This window comes from Erinaceus europaeus, chromosome 7 (assembly GCF_950295315.1).
Source record: "Erinaceus europaeus chromosome 7, mEriEur2.1, whole genome shotgun sequence".
In the NCBI taxonomy this organism is placed as follows: domain Eukaryota; kingdom Metazoa; phylum Chordata; class Mammalia; order Eulipotyphla; family Erinaceidae; genus Erinaceus; species Erinaceus europaeus.
Genome location: NC_080168.1, coordinates 112,345,305 through 112,367,055, shown reverse-complemented (window position 1 = coordinate 112,367,055; position 21,751 = coordinate 112,345,305). Strand labels below are relative to the sequence as shown.

The window sequence follows — 21,751 nt, the reverse complement described above, 5'->3', positions numbered from 1 at the left end:
CTCAGGCACAGTTCTGCTGTAGACTGACTGCAAACCAGTACACAGCCAGCAAACACAGACACCCCATGAGCAAACACTAACATCTGTTGGCAGCAAACTTATTCCAGACACTGTATTACTCCCACAACCCCTGTCAGAGTCTCAAGTCTCCTCTCAAATGAAAATAGCGGTAGGTGATAAGCATCCCGGCTCTGCCATTTTCTGTGTGACAGTAGGTGGATTAGTTTACCCCACTGAGCCTCACACTCTGCCCTTAGGAGATGTGCAGGACTACAGAGCACCTTAAAATAATACTGTGGGGCTATTGGGAGAACCAGCTGAGTCTCTAGATAGAAATTGCTTGGAAGAGATAGTGCTGAGGACAGGATAGGCACACAGAAAACACTCGATAATGTCCATTCATATCTTTTTTATTTTTGTCACCAGGGTTAACAGTGGGTTAGCTCACATGACTCCACCATTCCTGAGGCCTCCCCCCTTTTTTGATAGAGGGAAGAAGACAGAGAGATAGCAAGGCAAAGAGACAGAAAGATACATACCCACAGAAATTGCTCCACTGCTGGTGAAGCTTCCCCCCTGCATGTGAGGACTAGGGGCTTGAGTCCTTGTGTGACATGTGTGCAAACCCCCCACCCACCCAGTTTTGTTTATATCAATCTTATTTCACAAGGGCAGGGCCTGACACTAAGCCACAACTAGCGACAAAGAAAGGCAGGTGACACAGATCTAGGAATCCAGAGGCAGGCAAGAATTAGACCAAGGAAAGTTGGATGGGGATAAGGAAGCCATATTCACCCTAGGCAACAGATTCAGTGCTGAGAACCCAATGATGTTCACCGTTTATTGCAGGGGAGCAGAGAACTGGGAATATTCCAATGGGGGCAGCGGGTTCCACTTGGCTGCGAAGGCCCAAGAAAGACAAGGGGGGTGTGTGAGCCTGGCTGTAGGAAGGCATCCTGGGCTCCACATTTGGGGGTAGCCAAGGAGGAGGCCCCCCAAGATGGAACAGGGTGGATTATAACAAGCATCACCCTGCTCAAGGCCTCAGGGTGGGAGGTGGGACTGGGGTTGTGGTTAAGAGAGACTTCCTGGCTCAGAAAGGGATCCCTGTGGCAGAGAGGGTGGCGATGGGGAGGAGACAGACGGACTCTGCAGCTTTCTGTCTCCGGAGCTGACCACTGCCTGCCCATCACCGGGGGCCCTTCTTGGTGGCACAGCTGCTGCCCGAGGTCTTGGCAATGGGATCCTTGAACTCACTGCCACAGCTGCCTTTGGTCTTGACTTCTGCTGCCGCAGGCTTGTAGCTATAACTGCTCGCGGTGGTGGCACCGAAGCCCACACTGAAGCCGGCCCCTCCTGGCCCAGTGCCAGTGTTGCTGATGACAGCTGGAAGGGGTGAGAGAAAACCCCAGCCCCGTCAGCCTTCCTGGAGCTTCTGGGCCACATCTGAGGTCTCTCCCCTGTGGTGGCTTCAGGAGGAGACAGAGTCTCTCTGTGGTGTATTTTTCGCTCACTGAGAGATATCGATCAGCACTGATTATTTTTCCTGTGCTTGGCCCCCAGCTTCCTAAATAGTCCGTATCACTGTGTCACTAACTGACTTGAATCTCCCCCCCATCCCACTCCATCAGGATCAGATGAAGAGAGGTCATGTCTACTGATGTTGCCTCTGCAGCCAGGGGCTGCTGGGAGTAGCCCTGTCTCACTTTTAACACAACCCCTCCCTGCACTCTCTCTGGCTTACAACTCTAAGACATCTGTTTTTCTCACTAGCTTTTCTCACCAAGCTCTCCCCATCCCTCTTACTCCAATCTACAGCCCTTGTGTTGGTCTGGCCCAATAGGAACAGAATGTAATTGTGAAGCTTCACCCTTCCAGTAGATTTTTGGATTCCACACTGTTGTAAATCAGTCAATCTTTCTTTAGGGAGTATATTCCTCTCTCATGATATGATTATTTTTCTCCATCTACTGCTTCCTCAGTCACTGACGCCAGCTCCCTCTTTGTGCTTTCCTAGCCCCCTCCCCCCTACACTCTCTGCCATTCTGACTTCTCCTTGGTGTCAGGGAATTTGAGGGCCTGGGGGTCTACCAGGTGACCCAGAGCACAAGCAGGCTCTGTAGATACTTACAGATGCTCACAGAGTTTGGGAATTCACCAGACATCCTGCAGAGGGAGGAGGAAAAGTAGGTTAACTCTCAACAAACCATCACTCCATCTGTCCGGGGTGTCACCTCTGTGAACCAGTGTCTTCTCTCAGAAGGTGCCACCCCCAGCCCACCCCAGTGTCTCCCCTTCCTGCACACCCCAACAGCAGCCCTCCAGCTGAAGAGAACTAAGATGAGACATCTGCTCCAAGGGCCAGGCCAGCTCCCCATCAATGTAGCTGTGGACTTACCCAAAATGGGTTATCCAAAAAAAAAAAGGGATAATTATGCCTCTGCTTCCCTCTAGCTATGCCAGCAGTCTGGGACAGACATGACCTCTGGGTGGCCAGTGGTGGCACACCTAGTTAAACACACATAGTATAAAGCACAAAGACCCCTGCAAGCATTAGGGTTCAAGCCCCTGCTAGAAGGACACTTCACCAGCAGTGAAGCGGATCTGTAAGCATCTATCTTCCTCTCTCCTCCTTCCTCTCTCAATTTCTCTGTCCTATCAAATAAAATGGGGAAAAAGTATATGATGTTTCATCCCCACTGGACCAGAACTTAAAGGATCCTTAGGGGCCACCTGTCCCTCCCTCGCACACTTATGAACACACCACGGAGGACCCTAAATGCTGTGTCTGAAATGTTGCTGACATTCACACTTCCTTTCCTGTCGCCTCTGTGAGATCACTACAATTCTGTCCGTCTTGCTCTCTAAAATCTCTCTTTCTGACTAAACTACTTCAAATTTGTTCTCTGTAAAGCTTTACTTTGGCGGGACCCGACCAGAACCCGTTCTAGAGCTTATCTGTCTCCGTTCTACTTTAGGAGATACCCTCTCCAGCCAGACACCTGGCCCCCACCTGCTCTCCTCGCCCTCCAGCAGCTTCCTGTAGGTGGCGATCTCGATGTCCAGGGCCAGCTTCACGGTCAAGAGCTGCTGGTGCTCACGCAGCATCCGGGCCAGCTCATCCTTGGCCTGGTGCAGGGCTCCCTCCAGCTCGTCCAGCTTGGCCCGGGCGTCCTTCAGGGCGCAGTCCCCTCGCTGCTCAGCGTCAGCGATGGCCATCTCCAGGTTGGAGCACTGAAGGGAGAAAGGATTCCAGGCACGGATGCCGTCAGAGCACAGTTCCGAGGTGCTGTGCCGACAACCTCTCTGGACTGTTCATAACTGTTGTGAGGTCCTCCTGGTTTCTCCACCCTTGGACATCAGGAGAGGTGGCTCAGTCCTTCCCCATGTCCAGGCACAGTGCACACCAGCCCAGGCTTTGGTAAGTGATGACGTAGTGTCCTTTCTGTGGGGGAGGGGGACTGCCAGGGCACTGAGGAGGTGCCTGGGCCTGTGAGCCATGATCTCTCCCTCCTGGTCTGTGATGCCAGTGATGCGGTGATCTTTATTCAAGATCTATTTATTATGAGGGGGAATAAGAGGAAGGGAAGAGAAAGAGATGAGAGCACTGCTCAGCTCTGGCATTAGATGGCGCTGAGCGTGATCCCACTGGCTGAGCTATTTCCCTGGTCTGGCTATAGGCTCTATGCTAACCCTGAAGAATATCAGGCCTTCCCTCTGCCTCACAGTGTGCAGATTGTCCTGTGTGATCCTCCAGATCATGGGGGAAAGTGGTGGCTGGTAAAGTCGCTACAATAAAATGTGCAGTCAACAGGCTCTACCTTTCCTCAGACCAGCTACCTGGTCCTCATTCTATAGCATAGACCCACTTCATGAAGCCTCCAGAGAGCTCCCTCTTATTACAGTGTGCAAACTCCCCTCCACTGCCTGGCTTTGAAGCCACCCAGAATCCACCCCTCCTACTGTGTGTTCCTGCCACCTGCAGTGAGGCCCAGCTGCCCAGGGAGCAGGTGACTCTCCTCCTTGCCACACACCGTGGAGTCATTGCTCTTTCTTTGCTATATCATTATTATTATTATTTTATTATTATTCATTGCCACTAGGGCTATAGCTGGGAATCTGTGCATGCACTAAGAGTCCACTGCTCCCAGCAACCATTCTTTTGCTTTTTTTAAAAATTTTTTTCTTTCAATTTTATTTGACAAGACAGAGAGAAATTGAGAGATGAGGAGACAGAGAGAGACCTACAGACCTGTTTCACTGCCTGTGAAGGTGGGGAGCAGGGGCTCAATCCCTGGTAGGGACCCAACATGTGGTGACATGTGCACTTAACCGGGTGAGCCACTGCCCAACCCCCAGAGCCACCACCCTTGCTAGCATCTTCCTGGTCCTTTCTGCTGCTCCATTATAGCCTTAGATGATGCGCATCATCTAAGTTCATTTCCCACGTCTACGCTCGACCGGACCTGCCAATATACACGGATATCTTCGCCCACCCTGTCCAACGCTTGACGTCTCGTCATCCAATCTGGTCTCCTACGCCTACACTGAACTTCTCTGTTCCAGACTCTTGGAAACAGAGTTGGCAGTCAGCTGAGGTCAAGAACAAACACCTCATCACAGACCCCTGCAAGCGTCAACCCGGCTTTGACCTAGCACGTTATGATTGGGCCCTCCTCAATCGCTATCGAACAGGCCATGGCTGGTGCGCCGCTATGTTCCATCGCTGGGGAGCCAGAGACGACCCGAACTGCCCCTGCAGTTCATAGTCCAGACAGACTATGACCCACGTAGTCAACGACTGCCACCTCTCCAGATTCAAAGGAGGTCTCGAAACTTGACATCAGGCTCAACCTGACACTGTTGACTAGCTACGGAAGAAGGGCAAACGCTAGAAGAAGAAGCCTATCCTCCTGCAGAAAACCTCACCCAGGTCTCTGCACATCCCAGCTCCCATAGGGGATGGAATCAACGCTCTTTTCGCCAGGCCCAGACTCTTCCCAAACTAGAAATACCCCATGGAGGGACGTGCTTTGCTCTTTCAGCTTATGAGGCTATAGTAGCAACTGGGGCTCAGTCAGCTCTGATGGCTGATGGCTTTGACAGCACCCACCTGTTTCTTCACATTCCCTATCTCTGAGTGGATCCTTTGGATCAACCGGTTGATCTCTGAGATCTCAGCTTTGGTGCATTTGAGGTCATCTCCGTGCCGGCCAGCCATGAGCTGCAGCTCCTGGATCTAAGGTTGAGGATGAGGGGGAGATGGGTTGCCAGACAGTGAGGAATTCCTCTCGAGTGGGCGTGCAGCACTGGGGAGCTCCAGGATCATTCCCCTCAGCCCAGCAGTGCAGGTGCAAGGGAAGAGGGGCAGAAGGGAGAGGGAGGGGAGGGAGGGAAAGGAGGGGAGGGAGAGGAAGAAAAACTTTCCTCCCAGAGTAGAGGGCCATTCCCTGTTTCCATAGGCTCCTTGGGCTCTCAAGAGTCAAATCTTATGGAGTTTGACAGTTCAGGCCTCATGGACAAAGTTGGAAACAAGAGGGAAAGTGGTGACACGTGGATTACTCATAGATACTGTGTCAATACTCATAGATACTGTGTCAATACTCATAGATACTGTGTCAATACTCATAGATACTGTGTCAGGCCTGTGACTGGGAGACCTCTGCTGAGGGCAGGGCTATGGTGGGGAGTGGGGGGATTAAGCCCTATATGTGCCCCCCAACATGTTCAAAGTCTAGAAGAAGTCCCCAAACCACAGGAAGGCATTGCCACAGCGTCTTTCACTTCAAGACAAGGGCCTCAGCCAGCCCAAATGCACACACAGGCCCACAAGCAGGTGTACAGGAGCATGTACATGCATGAGGGGGCAGTGGCAGTTGCCAAGCTCTGCACTGCAGGCATCTGCTCACCTTGGTCTGATACAGGGACTCTGCCTCGGCCTTGCTCTTCAGAGCGATATCTTCATACTGGGCGCGCACCTCAGTGATGATACCGTCCAGGTCAAGGTCCCGGTTGTTATCCATGGACAGGATGACAGAAGTGTCACTGATGTGGGACTGGAGCTGAGTGATCTCCTGAGGGGGATTAGGGGAGTGGAGTCAGTCAAAGAGTCCCTGAGAAAAGGGTGTTGTCTCCTGGGCTGCCCCTTTGCTGCTTTTCTCGGCCATGTGAGCCCTGCCTCCAGCAGTTCCCCAGTGCTGACTCCTGCCAGGGGTCAGATGACCATGCTGACCTTTTAGTCCTGGTGTGGCCTGTCCTCTTAGTTGCTCTTGTTGGGACTGTCCCCATTCTCTCTGAAGCAATAACCGCCTTCACCATAGAAGCAAGTCTGAGCTTCCCTCTCCCACCCCAAGCCCCAGAGTCCCATTCCCCAGGACCCCAAACTACAGCACAGTTCTTATTTGTTCTGGTTCCTTCCAGCAAGAGCATCATGCCCTAACTTTCACCCCGAATGAGCTCCGTGGCAGGGCCAGGCAGTGGCACACCTGGTTAAGCACTCACATTATAGTGTGCAAGGACCCAGGTTTAAGCCCCTGGTCCCCACCTGTAGGGGGGAGAGCTTCACAAGTGGTGAAGCAAGTGCAGCAGATGATTCTGTCTCTTTCCTTTTCTATCTCCCACTCCCCTCTTGATTTCTGGCTGTCTTTATCCAATAAATAATTACAATTTAAATTTTTTTAAAAAAAAACCTCTCTAGTACTTAAAAAATAATAAATAAATAAATGAAAACATAAAAGCTCTCCAACAGAATCATCACCAGTCCTTCTTTCTAAAGCTTGCCTGCATACTGTCTTCCCTCCTAGGCAGAGGAGGATGCCTCAGAGCTGGGAAGCCCTGCTTCTCTGCCACCTCAGTACTAAGCACAGAGCTGGCTGGGCTTGGGGGAACAGCGGCCACACTGAGATGAAAGGCTCCTCTGCCAGCATTTGTTCTACCTGCACCCTCCTGAGACAAGCAGGCCACACACAACATGTCAGCGAGCTCCTTACCCCCTCATAGAGGCGTTTGTAGAATTTGATCTCGTCCGTCAAGGAGTCCACCTTGGCCTGGAGCTCAACCTTGTTCATGTAGGCAGCATCCACATCCTGGAAGACACAGAAAGGAGCTGGATGCCCTCACTTCCCCTCCCTCACAAGCATGAGGCACCTCAGATCCCCTGCTCTGACCCCCACCCCATCAGTCCCATCCCCTGCTTCTCAAACTCGACTTCATTCCCAGGAGCAGCCCACCTACTTGCTGCAATATGGCTGCTCCAGCAGGGCAGCAGGGGACTGGCTTTTGAGCCCACAGATTCTGAGAGCCACCTGCATGATCAGCAGGTAGGAAATTAGGCTCCCAGCCTCGGCCTCCAACAACACTGTCAGGTGCTCAGGGAGCCTGCTGCCTTCTCCCGGTCCCCCCTCACCTTCTTGAGCACCACAAACTCATTCTCAGCAGCTGTGCGTCTATTAATCTCCACCTCATACCTGCAGGGAGCAAGAGGAAGGGCATAGCTGTTCAGTTCTGCAAACATTCCCCCAGGTGGTGAGTGAGCAATTCTGTGCCGAGAGATTCCTGGTGGTGGTCTAGAGACTAGGATGTGCAGTCTTTCTAAAGTGAGGCTAACAAGGATAGGTGGAAAGGAAACTATTTCCAGCCCCTTAGCTCATAGCTGTCTGCCTTTCACAACCACACCCTCCCATGTGAAGGGCACACCATTTTGCTTCAATGTGATGCCCTAGCCCAAGGTGCACAGACCTCCCGGGCCACTAAACAGGAGGCCACTTACCTTCCAGATGTGCATAACACCTGCCCCCTACACATATTTCTGTTCCAGGTAAAACATGACTTTAGAAATCAACCATGTGGGTGGGGCTGATATGCTCTGAATAGAGATATATTGGATAATAGTGGGTGTAGACAGCATAATGGTTCTGCAAACAGACTCTCCTGCCTGAGGCTCTAAAGTCCCAGGTCTAATCCCCTACACCACCATAAGCCAGAGTTGAGCAGTGCTCTGGTAAAACTAATAATAATAATAATAATAATAATAATAATAATAATAATAATAATAATAATAATAAATATATTGAATATTAGGGAGATAAGAGTTTTGATCATTTTATTTAAAGTGTTTGATACTATTACCGTAAACTATTCTTTTTAGCTTTCTACCCCTTCCTTAGGCCCATCACTACCCCCTGCCCCAATAAAAAACACTCCTAATTTCTGAAGTAGTGAAATTATTGAAGTACGTTATTCAATGTGTAACTGGAACATTTTTACAAAGCTGTCAGATATTTCTACTTACACAGCTTGTATGATTATCTATGATTCTATGTGCATGACTAAAGAATAATTGAAAATATTTTATCCAATTATATTATGAAATAGCTGTTTCTGTTGCAATCAATCCTGCATATTATAAGAGTTTCAATCTTGTCTTTGTTCTATGAACATAAATCACAGCATGCACTAGTTATACAAATTAAGTTTTATATATACTAATTTATCTTTAGTAAAATAATAGAAAAGCTAGATCATGGTGGTTATCAAAGTTGATATTAATTTGTCATAGCTAATTTTTCACTATTTACTTCTAGAAAGGAAACCTCACAGTTTATTACACACATGTACACAAGTATAAGGCAAATCAGTACACTTTAGCGTTTTATAAATTACTTACAACCTTAAAAAACACTAGAATTAAAAGTTAAACCATGAGGAATGCATATAGATTTATCTTGTTTTATAGCCTGGGTAGGTATATTGATTACATTAAATATACATTATCTCAATCTTGAATTTAAAATTTCAATAATATACAAGATATATTTCTTAGCTGATTACTATGTGGACTTTTTTTTTTTTGCCTCCAGGGTTATTGCTGGAGCTTGGTGCCTGCACTATGAATCCACTGCTCCTGGAGGCCATTTTCCCCTCTTGTTGCCCTTGTTGTTTATTGTTGTTATTGCTATTGTTATTGTTGTTTCTGCTGTAATTGTTGTTGGATAGGACAGAGAGAAATCGAGAGAGTATGGGAAGACAGAGAGGGGTAGAGAAAGACAGACACCAGCAGACCTGCTTCACCACTTGTGAAGTGATTCCCCCTGTAGGTGGGGAGCTGGGGATCAAACCAGGATCCTTATGCTGGTCCCTGTGCTTCACACCATGTACACTTAACCCGCTGCACTACCACCCAGCCCCCACTATGTGGATTTTTATAAAAGTTCCCAAATTGTATTTGATTTTATTTGATTGAAAAATATAGTCATACCGTTTGTAATAGAAACAGCTATTTTATTTTCTTCTGGTTTAACAATGAAAGCTGATTTTTCCAATTAAGCTACTGATTTGGTAGATTTTTCTCTAAATTGAATGAGCAAGATCTGTAGCTCATGCTTACTATGTGTGTAGACATGCTTATTATGCGTGTAGACGTGCTTACTATGTGTGTAGATGTACTTACTATGTGTGTAGACGTGCGTGTAGACATGCTTACTATGTGTGTAGACATGCTTACTATGTGTCTAGATGTGCTTACTAGATGTGTAGATGTGCTTACTACATGTGTAGACATGCTTAGTACGTGTGTAGACGTGCTTACTACGTGTGTAGAGGTGCTTACTATGTGTGCAGACGTGCTTACTAAATGTTAAAGGGCTGGAAGGATTTTGCAGTGCTGGCACATCAAGTTTGCACACTTGAGGTCCCAGAGGTTCCAAGTTCAGTCCCTGGCATGACCATATGCTGGAATTAAGCAGTGTTCTGGTACATGTTTGTGAGTGTGTGTGTGTGTGTGTAGTGAAAATAAATAATTTTAAGTAGGGTAAACCGCATCTTTAAAATTAAAGATACGGCAAAGGTGTATTGATGGCAAGGGTTTTATTTCCCCAGACTTTTCTGGTCTAGGGAGTTAAACATGCTCTCAGTTCAGCAGTGCATTGCATAAGCAGTGCTCATTTGTTCAGTCCAAGGAAGGCTGTTTTGAAAGACTACCCAGAGATTTGGTGGTACATGTGCTGTCAGGGATTGAACTCTGGACTTCATGCTCAAGCTTTAGCCATTGTGCCACCTCCCAGACCTACGCAGAGATTTGGAAGGTAAATGATTTCACTGACTAGGAGACATATCCTTTTTGCAAATCAAGTCATTTTTACATTCAACAGAAAGGAGTTGAGTCCTTTCTCTCTGATAAAATAATAATAATAATAATAATAATAATAATAATACAACTGAACCAGAGAGATGGCTCAGAAGTAGAGCATATACTTTATATACATGGATCCCTGGGTCCAATACCTAGCACTGCTTTATTTATTTATTTATATTTTCTACCAGCATTATTGCTGGGGCTCAGTACCTGCACACCTCCACTATTTCTGTCAGCCATTTTTGGGGATATAGGATGAAAAGGAAAGAGGCAGAAAGAGAGAAAGAGACACCTGTAGGATGACTCCACTGCTCATGAAGCTTTCCCCCTGCAGGTGGGCTCTGGGGGCTTGAACCTGGGTCCTCATACGTGTGTGTGCTCTACCAGGTGAACCACCACTAGGCACATCCCCCTTTGTGCATGCCATACGCCAGGCATCTTGGAACCCATGTGCAGGTAGTTCTTCTCTCTTGCTGAGTCTTATCCCATCTGAATCTCTCTCCCTGCCAAATGGAAAAGAAAGTAGTGCTGGTGTCAGCAAATGATCTAAGAAGCCACATTTGTGGCAGCTCCAGTGAGGCTTCATCTGCAACCAAGCCCTCCTCCAGCAGTGGTGCCGCAGCAGCTCCACTCACCTCTTCTTATAGTCCTCCACCATGTCCTGCATGTTCCTCAGCTCTGAGTCCAGCCGCACCCTGTCCCCCGAGTGTGTCTCCAGCTGCTTGCGAAGGGCGCTGATGAAACCCTCGTAGATGGGCTCCAGTGTCTTCCTACTGTTGTTCAGCTCCAGCTGCTTCAGCAGATTCCACTTGGTCTCCAGCACCTGGTTCTGCTGCTCCAGGAAGCGCACCTGCAAGCCAGAGGCAGTCATAGCCCAGATCTCTGTGCTACTGGCTCTCAGGACAGGGGCCCAGAATTCAAAGGCAATCATCCTGTGAAGGAGGGAAGGAAAGGGGGGAGAGAGGGGAGGGAGGGAAGGACAAAGGGCGGGAAGACAGGAAAGAGCAAGGTTCTCCAGAGAGTGGATTTATTCAAGGAGGCATGTCCATCTGGCTCTCCAAGGCAAGAAACAAGACCCAGTCTGAAGGAAGTTGGGGAGCAGTCTTAAGCAGTGCTCTGCCTTCCATCATGAACCAACACCCCATTGAGGCAGCTTCTTTTGTTGTTATAATGCTGGGTTATCAGAAAGCAGGAATGGGGAGTGTGAGAAAACAGAGATAGGGAATAGGGATGTGCTAGAAAGTCACTCTGAAATGCAAATAAAGACAACAATGAGATACCACTTCACCCCTGTGAGAATGACATACATAAGAAAAGGTAACAGCAGCATAACAGCAGCAAATGCTGGAGAGGTATGGGGTCCAAGGAACCCTCCTGCACTGCTGGTGGGAATGTAAATTGGTCCAACCTCTGTGGAGAACAGTCTGGAGAACTCTCAGAAGGCTAGAAATGGACCTACCCTATGATCCTGCAATTCCTCTCCTGGGGATAGATCCTAAGGAACCCAACACACCCATCCAAAAAGATCTGTGTACTTATGTTCTTAGCAGCACAATTTGTAATAGCCAAAACCTAGAAGCAACCCAGGTGTCCAACAACAGATGAGTGGCTGAGCAAGTTGTGGTATATACACACAATGGAATACTACTCAGCTATTAAAAATGGTGACTTCATTGTTTTCAGCTGATCTTGGATGGACCTTGAAAAAACCATGTTAAGTGAAATAAGTCAGAAACAGAAGGATGAAAATGGGATGATCTCACTCTCAGGCAGAAGTTGAAAAACAAGATCAGAAGAGAAAACACAAGTAGAACCTGAACTGGAATTGGCATATTGCGCCAAAGTAAAAGACTCTGGGGTGGGGTGGGGGGGATACAGATCCAAGAAGGATGACAGAGGACCTAGTGGGGGTTGTATTGTTATATGGAAAAATGGAAAATGTTATGCATGTAAAAACTATTGTATTTACTGTCGAATGTAAAACATTAATTCCTCAATACAGAAATTAAAAAAAAAAAAAAGGAATAGGAAGAAAAAAAAAAGAAAGAAAGTCACTCTGGTAGCTAGAGTATTCTTTTCCGTGTGTAAACTAGGTGCTCAGGGCTGGGTGTGGTGCACTTGGTTGATCGCACATATTACTATGCACAAGGATCCAGGTTCAAGCCCCTGATCCCCACCTGCAGCTTGAAGATCCCAAGCTTCATGAGTGGTGAAGCAGTGCTGCAGGTGTCTCTCTTTCTCTTCCCCTCTGTCTCCCTCATCTCTCTAAATCTCTGTCTGCATCCAGTAACTAACTAAATAAATAAATGACAAATAAATCTTTAAAAAAAATAAAATAAGTTAAGCCACATTACTCTTAGTTTGTTTGAGTCTTCCCATTGTGGTTCATCACATCTTTATACGAGTTCTTTCACAACTGACCAGAGAATTCACATCTGGGGACTAAATAACTTCAGGTGGCGTGCAGTCTCCTTCTCACCTCTGTTTGAGGGACACACACTTAGACAAGGGTAGCTGACTCTCTGGCCTCTGGGACAGCAGATACTTCTTCCGCTCCTGCCTTCTCCCCTCCTATCACCTCTCCTCCTCCACTGTCTAACTGGCCCCTCTCTCTGAGTGTCATCCTCCGCTGGACAGAATCATGGTAGAATCGGTAGAATCATGGGCTGTATGTTGAAAATGAGAACTGCTTGGAGCAGCACCAGGCACCATTGTTTGTGTCCCTTGGCATTCACAGTCTGGACTTTCTGTCCCAGGTAGATAAGAGAAGTATGTTTCTTATTTCCTCCTCATTCACTGAAATAGATATCCTGGTTTCCCAGGGCTGTCTTCCCTCTCTCTGCTTCTGAGTACCTTCCCCTAAATAGTCAATGTCCACACCATTGTGCATGCCCTGCCAATGGCCCTGCAGCCTCAACCTTCAATTCTCTGGTCCTTTGTCTTCACCCCCTCCAGAAGCCTCCCTGACTCACATCCCTGCTCCACATCCTGCCTTCCACTTTCTTCTTAAGGGGGCTGGGCAGTGGCACACCTGGTAAAGCACGTGCTATCATGCACAAGGACATGTGTTCAAGCCCCAGGTCCCCACCTGTAAAGAGGAATTTTCCCAAGTGGTGAAGCAATGGCGCAAGTCTCTCTCTCATGCCCTCTCTCTATTTTTTTCTTTTCTTTTTCTCTCTCTCCCCCTCCCCCTCTTAATTTCTCTCTATTCTATCAGATAAAAGAAATTATTTTTCCCCTTCTCCATTCACTAAGCATCCTGTCCTGTGTCCCTTTAGAGTCTCTCCGTGTCACCATCTGCTTGTCTGACATTGAGAGCCCTCTCAGTCCTGTTGCATCTGCCCTGCCACTGACATGTTCCTTCCTTCCCAGGGCCTGTCCCAGACAGGAAGCTCCCTATGTGAGTGCTGTGTGCCTTATAAGAGTGTTCTTGACTTTCTTTTTTTTTTTTCCACCATGGTTATGGCTGGGGCCCAGTGCCTGCATGACAAATCTACCACTTCTAGAAGACTTCCCCACCCCACCCTGCTTTGTTTCTCCTCTTATTTGAGAGGACAGAGAAAAATTGAAAAGAAAGGGAAAGACAGAGAGGGAGAGAGACACCTGCACCATTGCTTTACCTCTCTTGAAGCTTTCCCCCTGCAGGTGGGACTGGGGGCTTGAACCCAGGTGCTTATACATGGTAACATATGCGCTTAACCAGGTGTGCCACCACCCAGCTCCTGGACTCTTAGTAAATCTCAAACTTATCCTTGGCACCACCCTCCCAGTAGGAGCCACATTTGTGCCCAGTTTGCAGACTAGGAAAGGAAGCTCCAAGAGGATATCTTCCCTTTCACTCCATTTCTGGGTACCTTCCCCTAAACACCCAATGCACACAACATTGAACGTTCTTGCCGAATGGCCCTGTAGCCAACTAAGTTCTCACATGGCTGCCTGGGGGGAGGGGGCAGGAGAAACACAGCCTGTCCCCTGGTCCCGCTGGACAGACAGGCGGATGCTGGAGGACCCACCTTGTCGATGAAGGAGGCAAACTTGTTGTTCAGAGCCTTGATCTGCTCCCGCTCCTGGGCGCGCACCTTCTGGATCTCGGGGTCCAGCTCCATGTTGAGGGGAGCCAGGAGGCTCTTGTTGACAGTGACCTGAGGGATGCCGCCGGGCGGACACACGGAGGGGCATGTGGACCCCAGCCCCGCGCTGCCGAAGACTGTGCCCACGAAGCCGGCCACTCGGCCACCGCCCGCGCCTGCACAGTGACCCAGCGCGAAGGCCCCGGCCCGCCCGGCCCCAGCGCTCAGGGCCAAGCGCCTGCCGCCCCCCAGGCTGAACAGGCTCCTGCTGCCAAAGGCCGTGGTGCTCTTGACTCCCGCCCGGAAGGAGGCTGAATTGCCGCTGACCAGCCCCGAGATGATGGCCGAGCAGCCGCTGAAGCCCGGGCGCTCCCTGCCATGATAGTGGTGGAGCTGGCGACTCATGGCTAAGACAGGCTGCTGGGCGGTGCGCAGGAGGGAGAGGGGTGCAGTGGCTGTTCGGCCCTGACACCAACCCCTTAAATAGCTGGGCTCGGGGCTGGGGCTGGGCCCACAGGAGTCAACCTAATTTGTAGGTCCAGGTCAATCTTCAGGCTGCATGGGGCCACTTTGCGGTTGTTTTAGAAATTATCAGCTCCTCTCTGAGATACGTGTCTTTTCCACCCCGAATTCGCCCCCCTCCAAGAAACCCCTATAAAATAGCCCAGAACCCTGCATTTGCATCGCTAACTTCCTGCATTATAATAATTTGGCCGCCTTATCTACACTCACTGGCCTCCAATTAGTGGGATTATCATTGTCAAGATCACCCATGGAAGCTTCCAGTGAGTCTGGCCTTGCTGGAGAGGGGCGAGCGGCCAAGGAAGGACAGCAGGAGGGGGTTGGGGGCGAATGTCTAGGCTGGTTCTGCTCCAGCAGGATATGAACAAGAGAATATTGTAGAGTCATCCTTGCTGCTTCCCTGGGCTTCTGGGCAGAGACAGTTCTGTAAGGACTCTCCTTCTGGCTGCTGGAGAGGCAGATCATGGTAACAGGTGAGGCCAGTGGTTACTTTGCTCACAGGTGCTGGAGGGTGACTTTAGGTCAGATCCTGCAAGGCTTCTCCTTGGATGGTATGAATACTGGCTTGGAAGGAGGAGAGAAGCCAAGGAAATGGCACAGAAAGGCTGTAGAAAGATGGTCTTTCCTGAGCTGTCATACTTGTTTTTCTCCTTAATAGAAAAAAAACTCTTTACATAATCAAAGGAATACCTGATCAAGGCATTTGCTAGGAAAAAATAAAAGATGATACTGTGTCTTTTTGGACAAGACAAATGGAACTAGAGGTGATTATGCTTTGTGAAATAAATAAAGAGATGAATGACAATTATTGGATGTTTTCACTCATATATGGAATCAAAAGAACTGATACATATGATCTGGGGGGAACTGAGGGGGACAGAAGCAAGAAAGCTGTTTCTAAAGCTATCTTTGGGAGGAAGGAGGGTGGGAATCCAGAACTTTGGTGGTGGGTGTGATATGCAACGAGACACTGTAAACTTGCAATCTTGTAACTCATTATTAATCACAAATTTTTTTTTAAATGGAGAAAAAGACACTTGCTCTAATTCTGGATGAAAATGTGACAGTTAGGGGCAGGTTGAGAAGGGCCAAGGAAAACTGCTCAGACTGAGTAAAAGCAATTTCTAGAACTTCTAAGAATTCCTAGAATTTCTAAAAGCAGTTTCCATGTAAATAAAGGAGTGCCTGTCTTCCAACTAATCCCATTTCCTTCTCCCCAACTTAAGTTACCTTCAATTCCACTTTTCCCTTAGAACTCACCCTTTTCTGTATTGCTCCCTGGGCATCCAGAAACAGTGTGTGTGTATCTGTCTAGTTCATCACTCATTTCTCAGACTTCCTACGACTGGCAGGTTCCTCTAGACCATGCTTTCCTGTCCCTTGGTGCTCAGCAAAGCCGAGGGGGCAGGGGCATTGCAGAAGATTGTGAGGCAGATTGGTTCTTACGTTGAGATTCATTGTTACATCTCCTGTGATACCCTGGAGTCTGAGCTGCCCTCGGGGCCTTCATAGGGTGGCCAAATTGTGCTTAAAGGTAATTGACTGACCCAGCCACCACTCAACCAATCACAGAGCATCATGACAGCCAAGTTGTTTACCCCATGGGTTGCAGGGCTATGGGGACCTGGTGAGCAATGAAGGTGGCGCCACCAGAGATGAACAGATAGAAGAGTCGGGGGTGGCCTGACTCGGGGAGAGCGTGGGCTCTGTGTGCTGTCCAAGAGGAAGAGCTATCATCCATTCCCTCTGGAGAGGCAAGGGTAATGCCAGTGGGGCTGGGTGACACTGATGAAGTCCAAGGTTATGCTTTTCACTATTTTCTGAGATCTCTCTATCCACCCCACAATTTTCACTAGTCTTTTCCCCAAAGCACAAGGTAAGGAAAGGATTTTAAACTGAAAGAATAGTGGTCAGGGTGGTGACTCAGCATAAAGCATAGGATGGTTGGTGTCCAGGTCTGATCCCCAGAGCAGAGTGATAACTCTCCTCTCTCTCTCTCTGTCTCTCTCCCTTCTCCCTCTCCCTCTCTAGACCTCATAGATTCCTCTTCTTCTTCTTCTTCTTCTTCTTCTTCTTCTTCTTCTTCTTCTTCTTCTTCTTCTTCTTCTTCTTCTTCTAGAGTTTGCCCTTCTTCCGTAGTCAGTTAAATGGCTTTGAAAGTGACTGGGATCCATGTGGATTCAGTCGGCTAGGAAGGATCGTCAGTTTCCCCAATGAATGGGTCCTCACGGGATGCACCACGAGAAGGTCAATCCAATATTAAAACTGAGGCAGGAGAAACATGTATAACCTTGACTTTCAATGGGAAACTTTGGAATCTCAATCTCTCTCTCTCTCTCTCAAAATTTCTAAGACATCCACTCTCTGAGACATCCACCCTCTGGGACCAAGCCAGTCCTGCCCAGAGTTAGAGAACATGTAAGATGACCTTATCTCCCTAAGAAGGGATGAATCAGGAAGGCTGGATGGATCAGAAAGGTCCAGGCCTCAGGCTCACCCTTCTTAACAGATAAGGAAGAGACAGTGACACATCCAGGTGACAAGCCAGATGTGTGTGGATGTGGGCAGATCAAAAGTTGGCTGAGACCTGTTGAGATGTTCTTATTGTACCTGCCCTGTCTGATGGTGGTTTTCTCTGTCACCATGGGCCTTGGTGACCACCTCTGCCATTAGTTCTGGGTGAGAACAGTCCCTAGATTGCTGGCCTGGCTGAGCAGTGTGGCCCTTTGGAACCAGAGCTCAACAGTGTGTTGTCAAGTAAACTAAGTCTCTTCTGCCTTGAAGCTCTAGCTCTTGGTAAATTAATAGATAGCATGTGAGGGTGGTAGTAGGAATGGATTCCATGCTGGATATACATTTTTAAGTCAAGTTTGAATTTGCAATAAATAAATTAATAAAACAGAAGCAAGCAAACGTTTCTAAGATTTGTGTAAACTACAGTGTCCATCCTTGGAGGATGGGAGGATGGGAGGATGGGAGGGTGGGACACAGAACTTGACTGGTATAATCCTATAATCTTGTAACCCACTATAATCACAAAATTAAAAATAAAATTATGGGGGGCCCAGCAGCAGGTTAAATGCACGTGGTTCAAGGAGCAGGGACCAGTGTAAGGATCCCAGTTCGAGCCCCAGGCTCCCCACCTGCAGGGGTCGCTCCACAAGTAGTCAAGCAGCTCCGCAGGTATCTTTCTTTCCCCCTCTCTGTCTCCCCCTCCTCTCTCCATTTCTCTCTGTTCTATCCAACAACAATGACATCAATAACAACAATAATAATAACCACAACAAGGACAACAAAAGGGGAAAAAATAGCCTCCAGGAGCAGTGCATTTGTGGTGCAGGCACCAAGACCCAGAAATAACCCTGGAGAAAAAAAAAACCAGATTCACTTGCATACTGTATTATCAAACAACAAAAGGATAGAACTATAGGCCTAGAAAAGGGACCAGACAGCAAAGGAGGAGAGCCTTCACTAGGTGAGGAGGTGGGAGACACAGGAGAGGTGGGAACAACAGCAGCATAAACTCTGCCAGGAGCCTCTGCCTCTCTTAAAGTAGCAAGAGGGAGGAAGGCATGGCTTGGCTCTCTGCTTTGGGACTGAGGACTGCACCAGTGAGGGTCACACCCACACTCCCAAGGGCAGAAAATGGAAAAGCTTCTCCCCTTCTGGAGAGCAGTGTGACACTGGGGACAGAGAGACATGGGCACTTGGGTCAGTCAGCCAGCAAACAGACTGGTTTCTGGAGAGATACCCACACCCCTGTTGCTGGGGGTGCCTGCAGCCACCAGCTGATTTCCATAGCTGTGGCACAGCCTGTCTGTTCAGGGTGTGAAATGACAGTGTGAGCCTATGTCCCCTGCCCAATACAGGCGGCTGAATTTGAGTCTTCCGTAGCCAATGGAGTTTTCTGGGAACTACACCAGATCCTCCTTCTGCAGTCATCTTGTGGGAGAAATTCCCCAGTGCAACCTTCCTTCCGGTGCTACATAAAACACCTGTGCTATCTGACCTGGGGCTGTGGCTGGGACTGAATTTATCTGTTTCTTGTGTCTAGTATTAGGCTAGAGCACCCGAGGCTGCTGGGGAGAAAAACTGACCTGGAATTGGCCTAACAGAAGGGGTGGTTCCAACTTGGGGTTTCTTTCTCCCTGAAACAGCACTGCCATGCCATGCTGCTGCATCTTTCTCTCTGTTTCATGCAAATCCACTCCTCCTGACCTACTTCCGCCATACTAGAGCTCCTTTGGTTTCGACAATGTGAACTGTCACACACTGCCACTTGTGCTACACAGCAGTCTACAACAATCCATGCTACACTAAATCTCTTGTTTTTTATGTGAGATATTATAAGTTTGGATTGAGGAAGTTTAGTTCTATTTAGGGGTGAAATGGTGATGTACAGCATTTCTTAAACTATATTCTCTGGAACTTGGTTCCTGCAGGGCCTTTGACCAGAGAGGGCTCTACAATAAAATAAAATAAAATAAAAGTCTGCTGTACTAAGCCCTTAATCATCAGATAATGCCCATTTCTAGCTTGTAATATCACTTTTGCTTTTTTATTTTATTTTTTCTTTTTTAAAATCTTATTTATTATTGGATAGAGTCAGAGAGAAATTGAGAGGGAAGGAAAGAGAGAGAGGGTAAGACACAGAGAGACACCTGAAGCCCTGCTTCACCACTTGTGAAGTTTTCCCTCTGTAAGTAGGGACCAGGGGCTCAAACCTGGCTTCTTGCACACTGTAATGTGTGTACTTAACTGTTGGTCTGCTTCTAATTCTGCTTCTAAGACCCCTTCTATTTTGATCATCACGTTAGGTTCGCTTGCATTGCTTAACGCTGCGGTCTATTTACATAATCACTGCTTTACCTGAGACCCGCCCAGCCTACAGGGCATTGGTTTAATCCCCACTGGTTAGATGCAAGCTTGATATGCATGCTTTTTCCTTCTCCCCACCCCCTACACTACGTATTTCCTCTTCCCACCTGACACTTCCACCTCAGGAGATATAAAGGACAGGATTTTCTAATGAAGAGAGATTAGATAGATTGCACTGCATTCCTGCTCATCAATAAAGATTGAACAGCATTCCCAGCTCAGCCATGAGTCCCTGGTCGTCTGTCTCCTGCCCGCGAAGCTAGCCCAGCACTTAACCAGGCATGTCACTGCTTGGCCCCCTAAATACCTTTTTTTTTAAGCTGTTATCTCATATACATATAGCTGCCTCTGCCTTAAAAAAAAAAAAAAACACTTTCTTGTTAAAATTATGTCCCAAATCTTTATTATGAGCATACACTGTGTTTGTTGTGGACGCTGAGTTTCCTGTCAACAATAAAAAGCTGGGTGTTGTTAATTTGTTTCACAACATGCCATAAAATGGTTAATTGAGACATTTAGGGTAATGACTAAAATAGAAGTGCTTCTGGGCTGGAAGATTAGCTCACTAGAGTAGTGAGCTGCTTGGCTGTGTGTGTGAGACCCAGGTTCAAAGCTGGTTGTCAACACATTAAAGTTCTGTGTTTTTTCCCCCCACAATCTCTATCTTTAAAAAACAGAAGAAGAAAAAGAAAAGAAAGAGAAATAAATTCAAATGTGTCTGGCTACTTCTGGTCTACCTAGCAATTTCCATTATCTGAAAACCTGCTCTGTTTGCCCCTCCACCAGTCTTTCTTGGTCTAAGTCCCTGTCCTCCTCTAAGACTTCTGTATCTTATTTTGTTTCCAAGGTATTACAGTGCTTGCTAAAATTTTTAAGCTAGTATCTCTCTTAAGGACATAGACTAAGTTTATATATCACCATCCCAGCACTAGCATATGCTGGGCCCATGAGAGATACTTAGTTAATCCTCAAGGGTAGGGAGATAGTTCATCTGGTATGGTGTGTCTTACTATGTGAAGCCTCTGGTCCAAGCTCCAGATTCCCTTGCACCACACAGGACACCATAGCACTGCTCTCTGTTTCTCCCTCTCTGTGTCTCTGTTTCTCTCTCTTTCTGTCTCTAATATGAGCTTTTAAAAAATACTTTATTTATCATTGGGTGGAGACAGAGAGAAACTGAGAGGGGAAGAGGAGATAGAAAGGGAGAGAGACAGAGAGACACCTGCAGCCCTGCTTCACCACTTGTGAACCTTCCCCCCTGCAGATGGGGACCAGGGGCTTGAACCTGGGTCCTTGAGCTCTGTAATATGAGCACTTAACCAGGTGTGCCATCACCTGGCCCCTCTCTCTCTCTCTAAATGAGGTAAAATATGAAAAGCTGAGGCTGGGAGTATTGAAATCTTGCATACATGAGGTCCTAGCTTCTCACCCCCCAAACAATAAATGATACGATTAATAAAAACTGACCACATTTTTTTTTCACTGACACCCTAAGAAACTAATTATTCCTAATACCATTTTTTCTATCAACCAATATTCTGGTTGATAATTCTATCTCCTTTGGTACATAATATTGGTATGTGATCTGTTTTAAAAAAAAAAAAAAGGTAGCTAGAGATAGAGAAAGGGAGTGATAGAGAACACAGCATCAAAACTTCTTTCCACATGGTGGAAGCTTGGCTCTAACTTGGGTCCTGTGCAGTGCATTGTCCAAATGAGCTATTTCACTGGCCCAGTGCTGACAGTAACCTATGCAATGGTTTCCTTACATCTGGATTTTGTCAGCTGCATTAAAAGCAACTAAACACTTCTATCAGTGATCCAATTAAGTCAAGTTTGTTACCTATTTATTATCATTGTGTGTGTGTGTGTGCGCGTGCGTGCGTGCGTGCGTGCGTGTGTGTGTGTGTGTGTGTGTAACTGGGGCCTCCTTGTTCTGGGTCACTTATTTCATTCACAGAGAGAGATTGAGGGAAAGAGAGAGAGAGAGGGAGATATCGGACACACAGGATACCATAACACTAAAATTTGCTCTGTTGCCAAGTACCTCCCATCTGGTACCAGGCATCTAACTTGGGTCAAGTGTATAGCAGTGCAGTTTCCCTATTCAGGGAGCTGTCAGATTTTTGTACCAAAGAGATTGAAGGTA

The 21,751-nt window shown here is 47.6% G+C and overlaps 1 protein-coding gene across 1 annotated transcript; it reads right to left on the bottom strand.

Annotated features, from left to right (window-relative positions):
* Positions 1-827: 827 nt before the first annotated feature.
* LOC103109177 (keratin, type II cytoskeletal 72) lies at positions 828-14,668 on the bottom strand. The gene is made up of 9 exons (XM_007518216.2): positions 14,146-14,668; positions 10,768-10,982; positions 7,406-7,466; positions 6,990-7,085; positions 5,910-6,074; positions 5,114-5,239; positions 3,014-3,234; positions 2,132-2,166; positions 828-1,386 (listed from the first exon to the last, which is right to left on the bottom strand). Exons 1-9 carry the CDS (start codon positions 14,605-14,607, stop codon positions 1,190-1,192), a joined length of 1,578 nt encoding a protein of 525 aa, XP_007518278.1. The 5' UTR covers positions 14,608-14,668; the 3' UTR covers positions 828-1,189.
* Between the last annotated feature and the right edge of the window lie 7,083 nt (positions 14,669-21,751).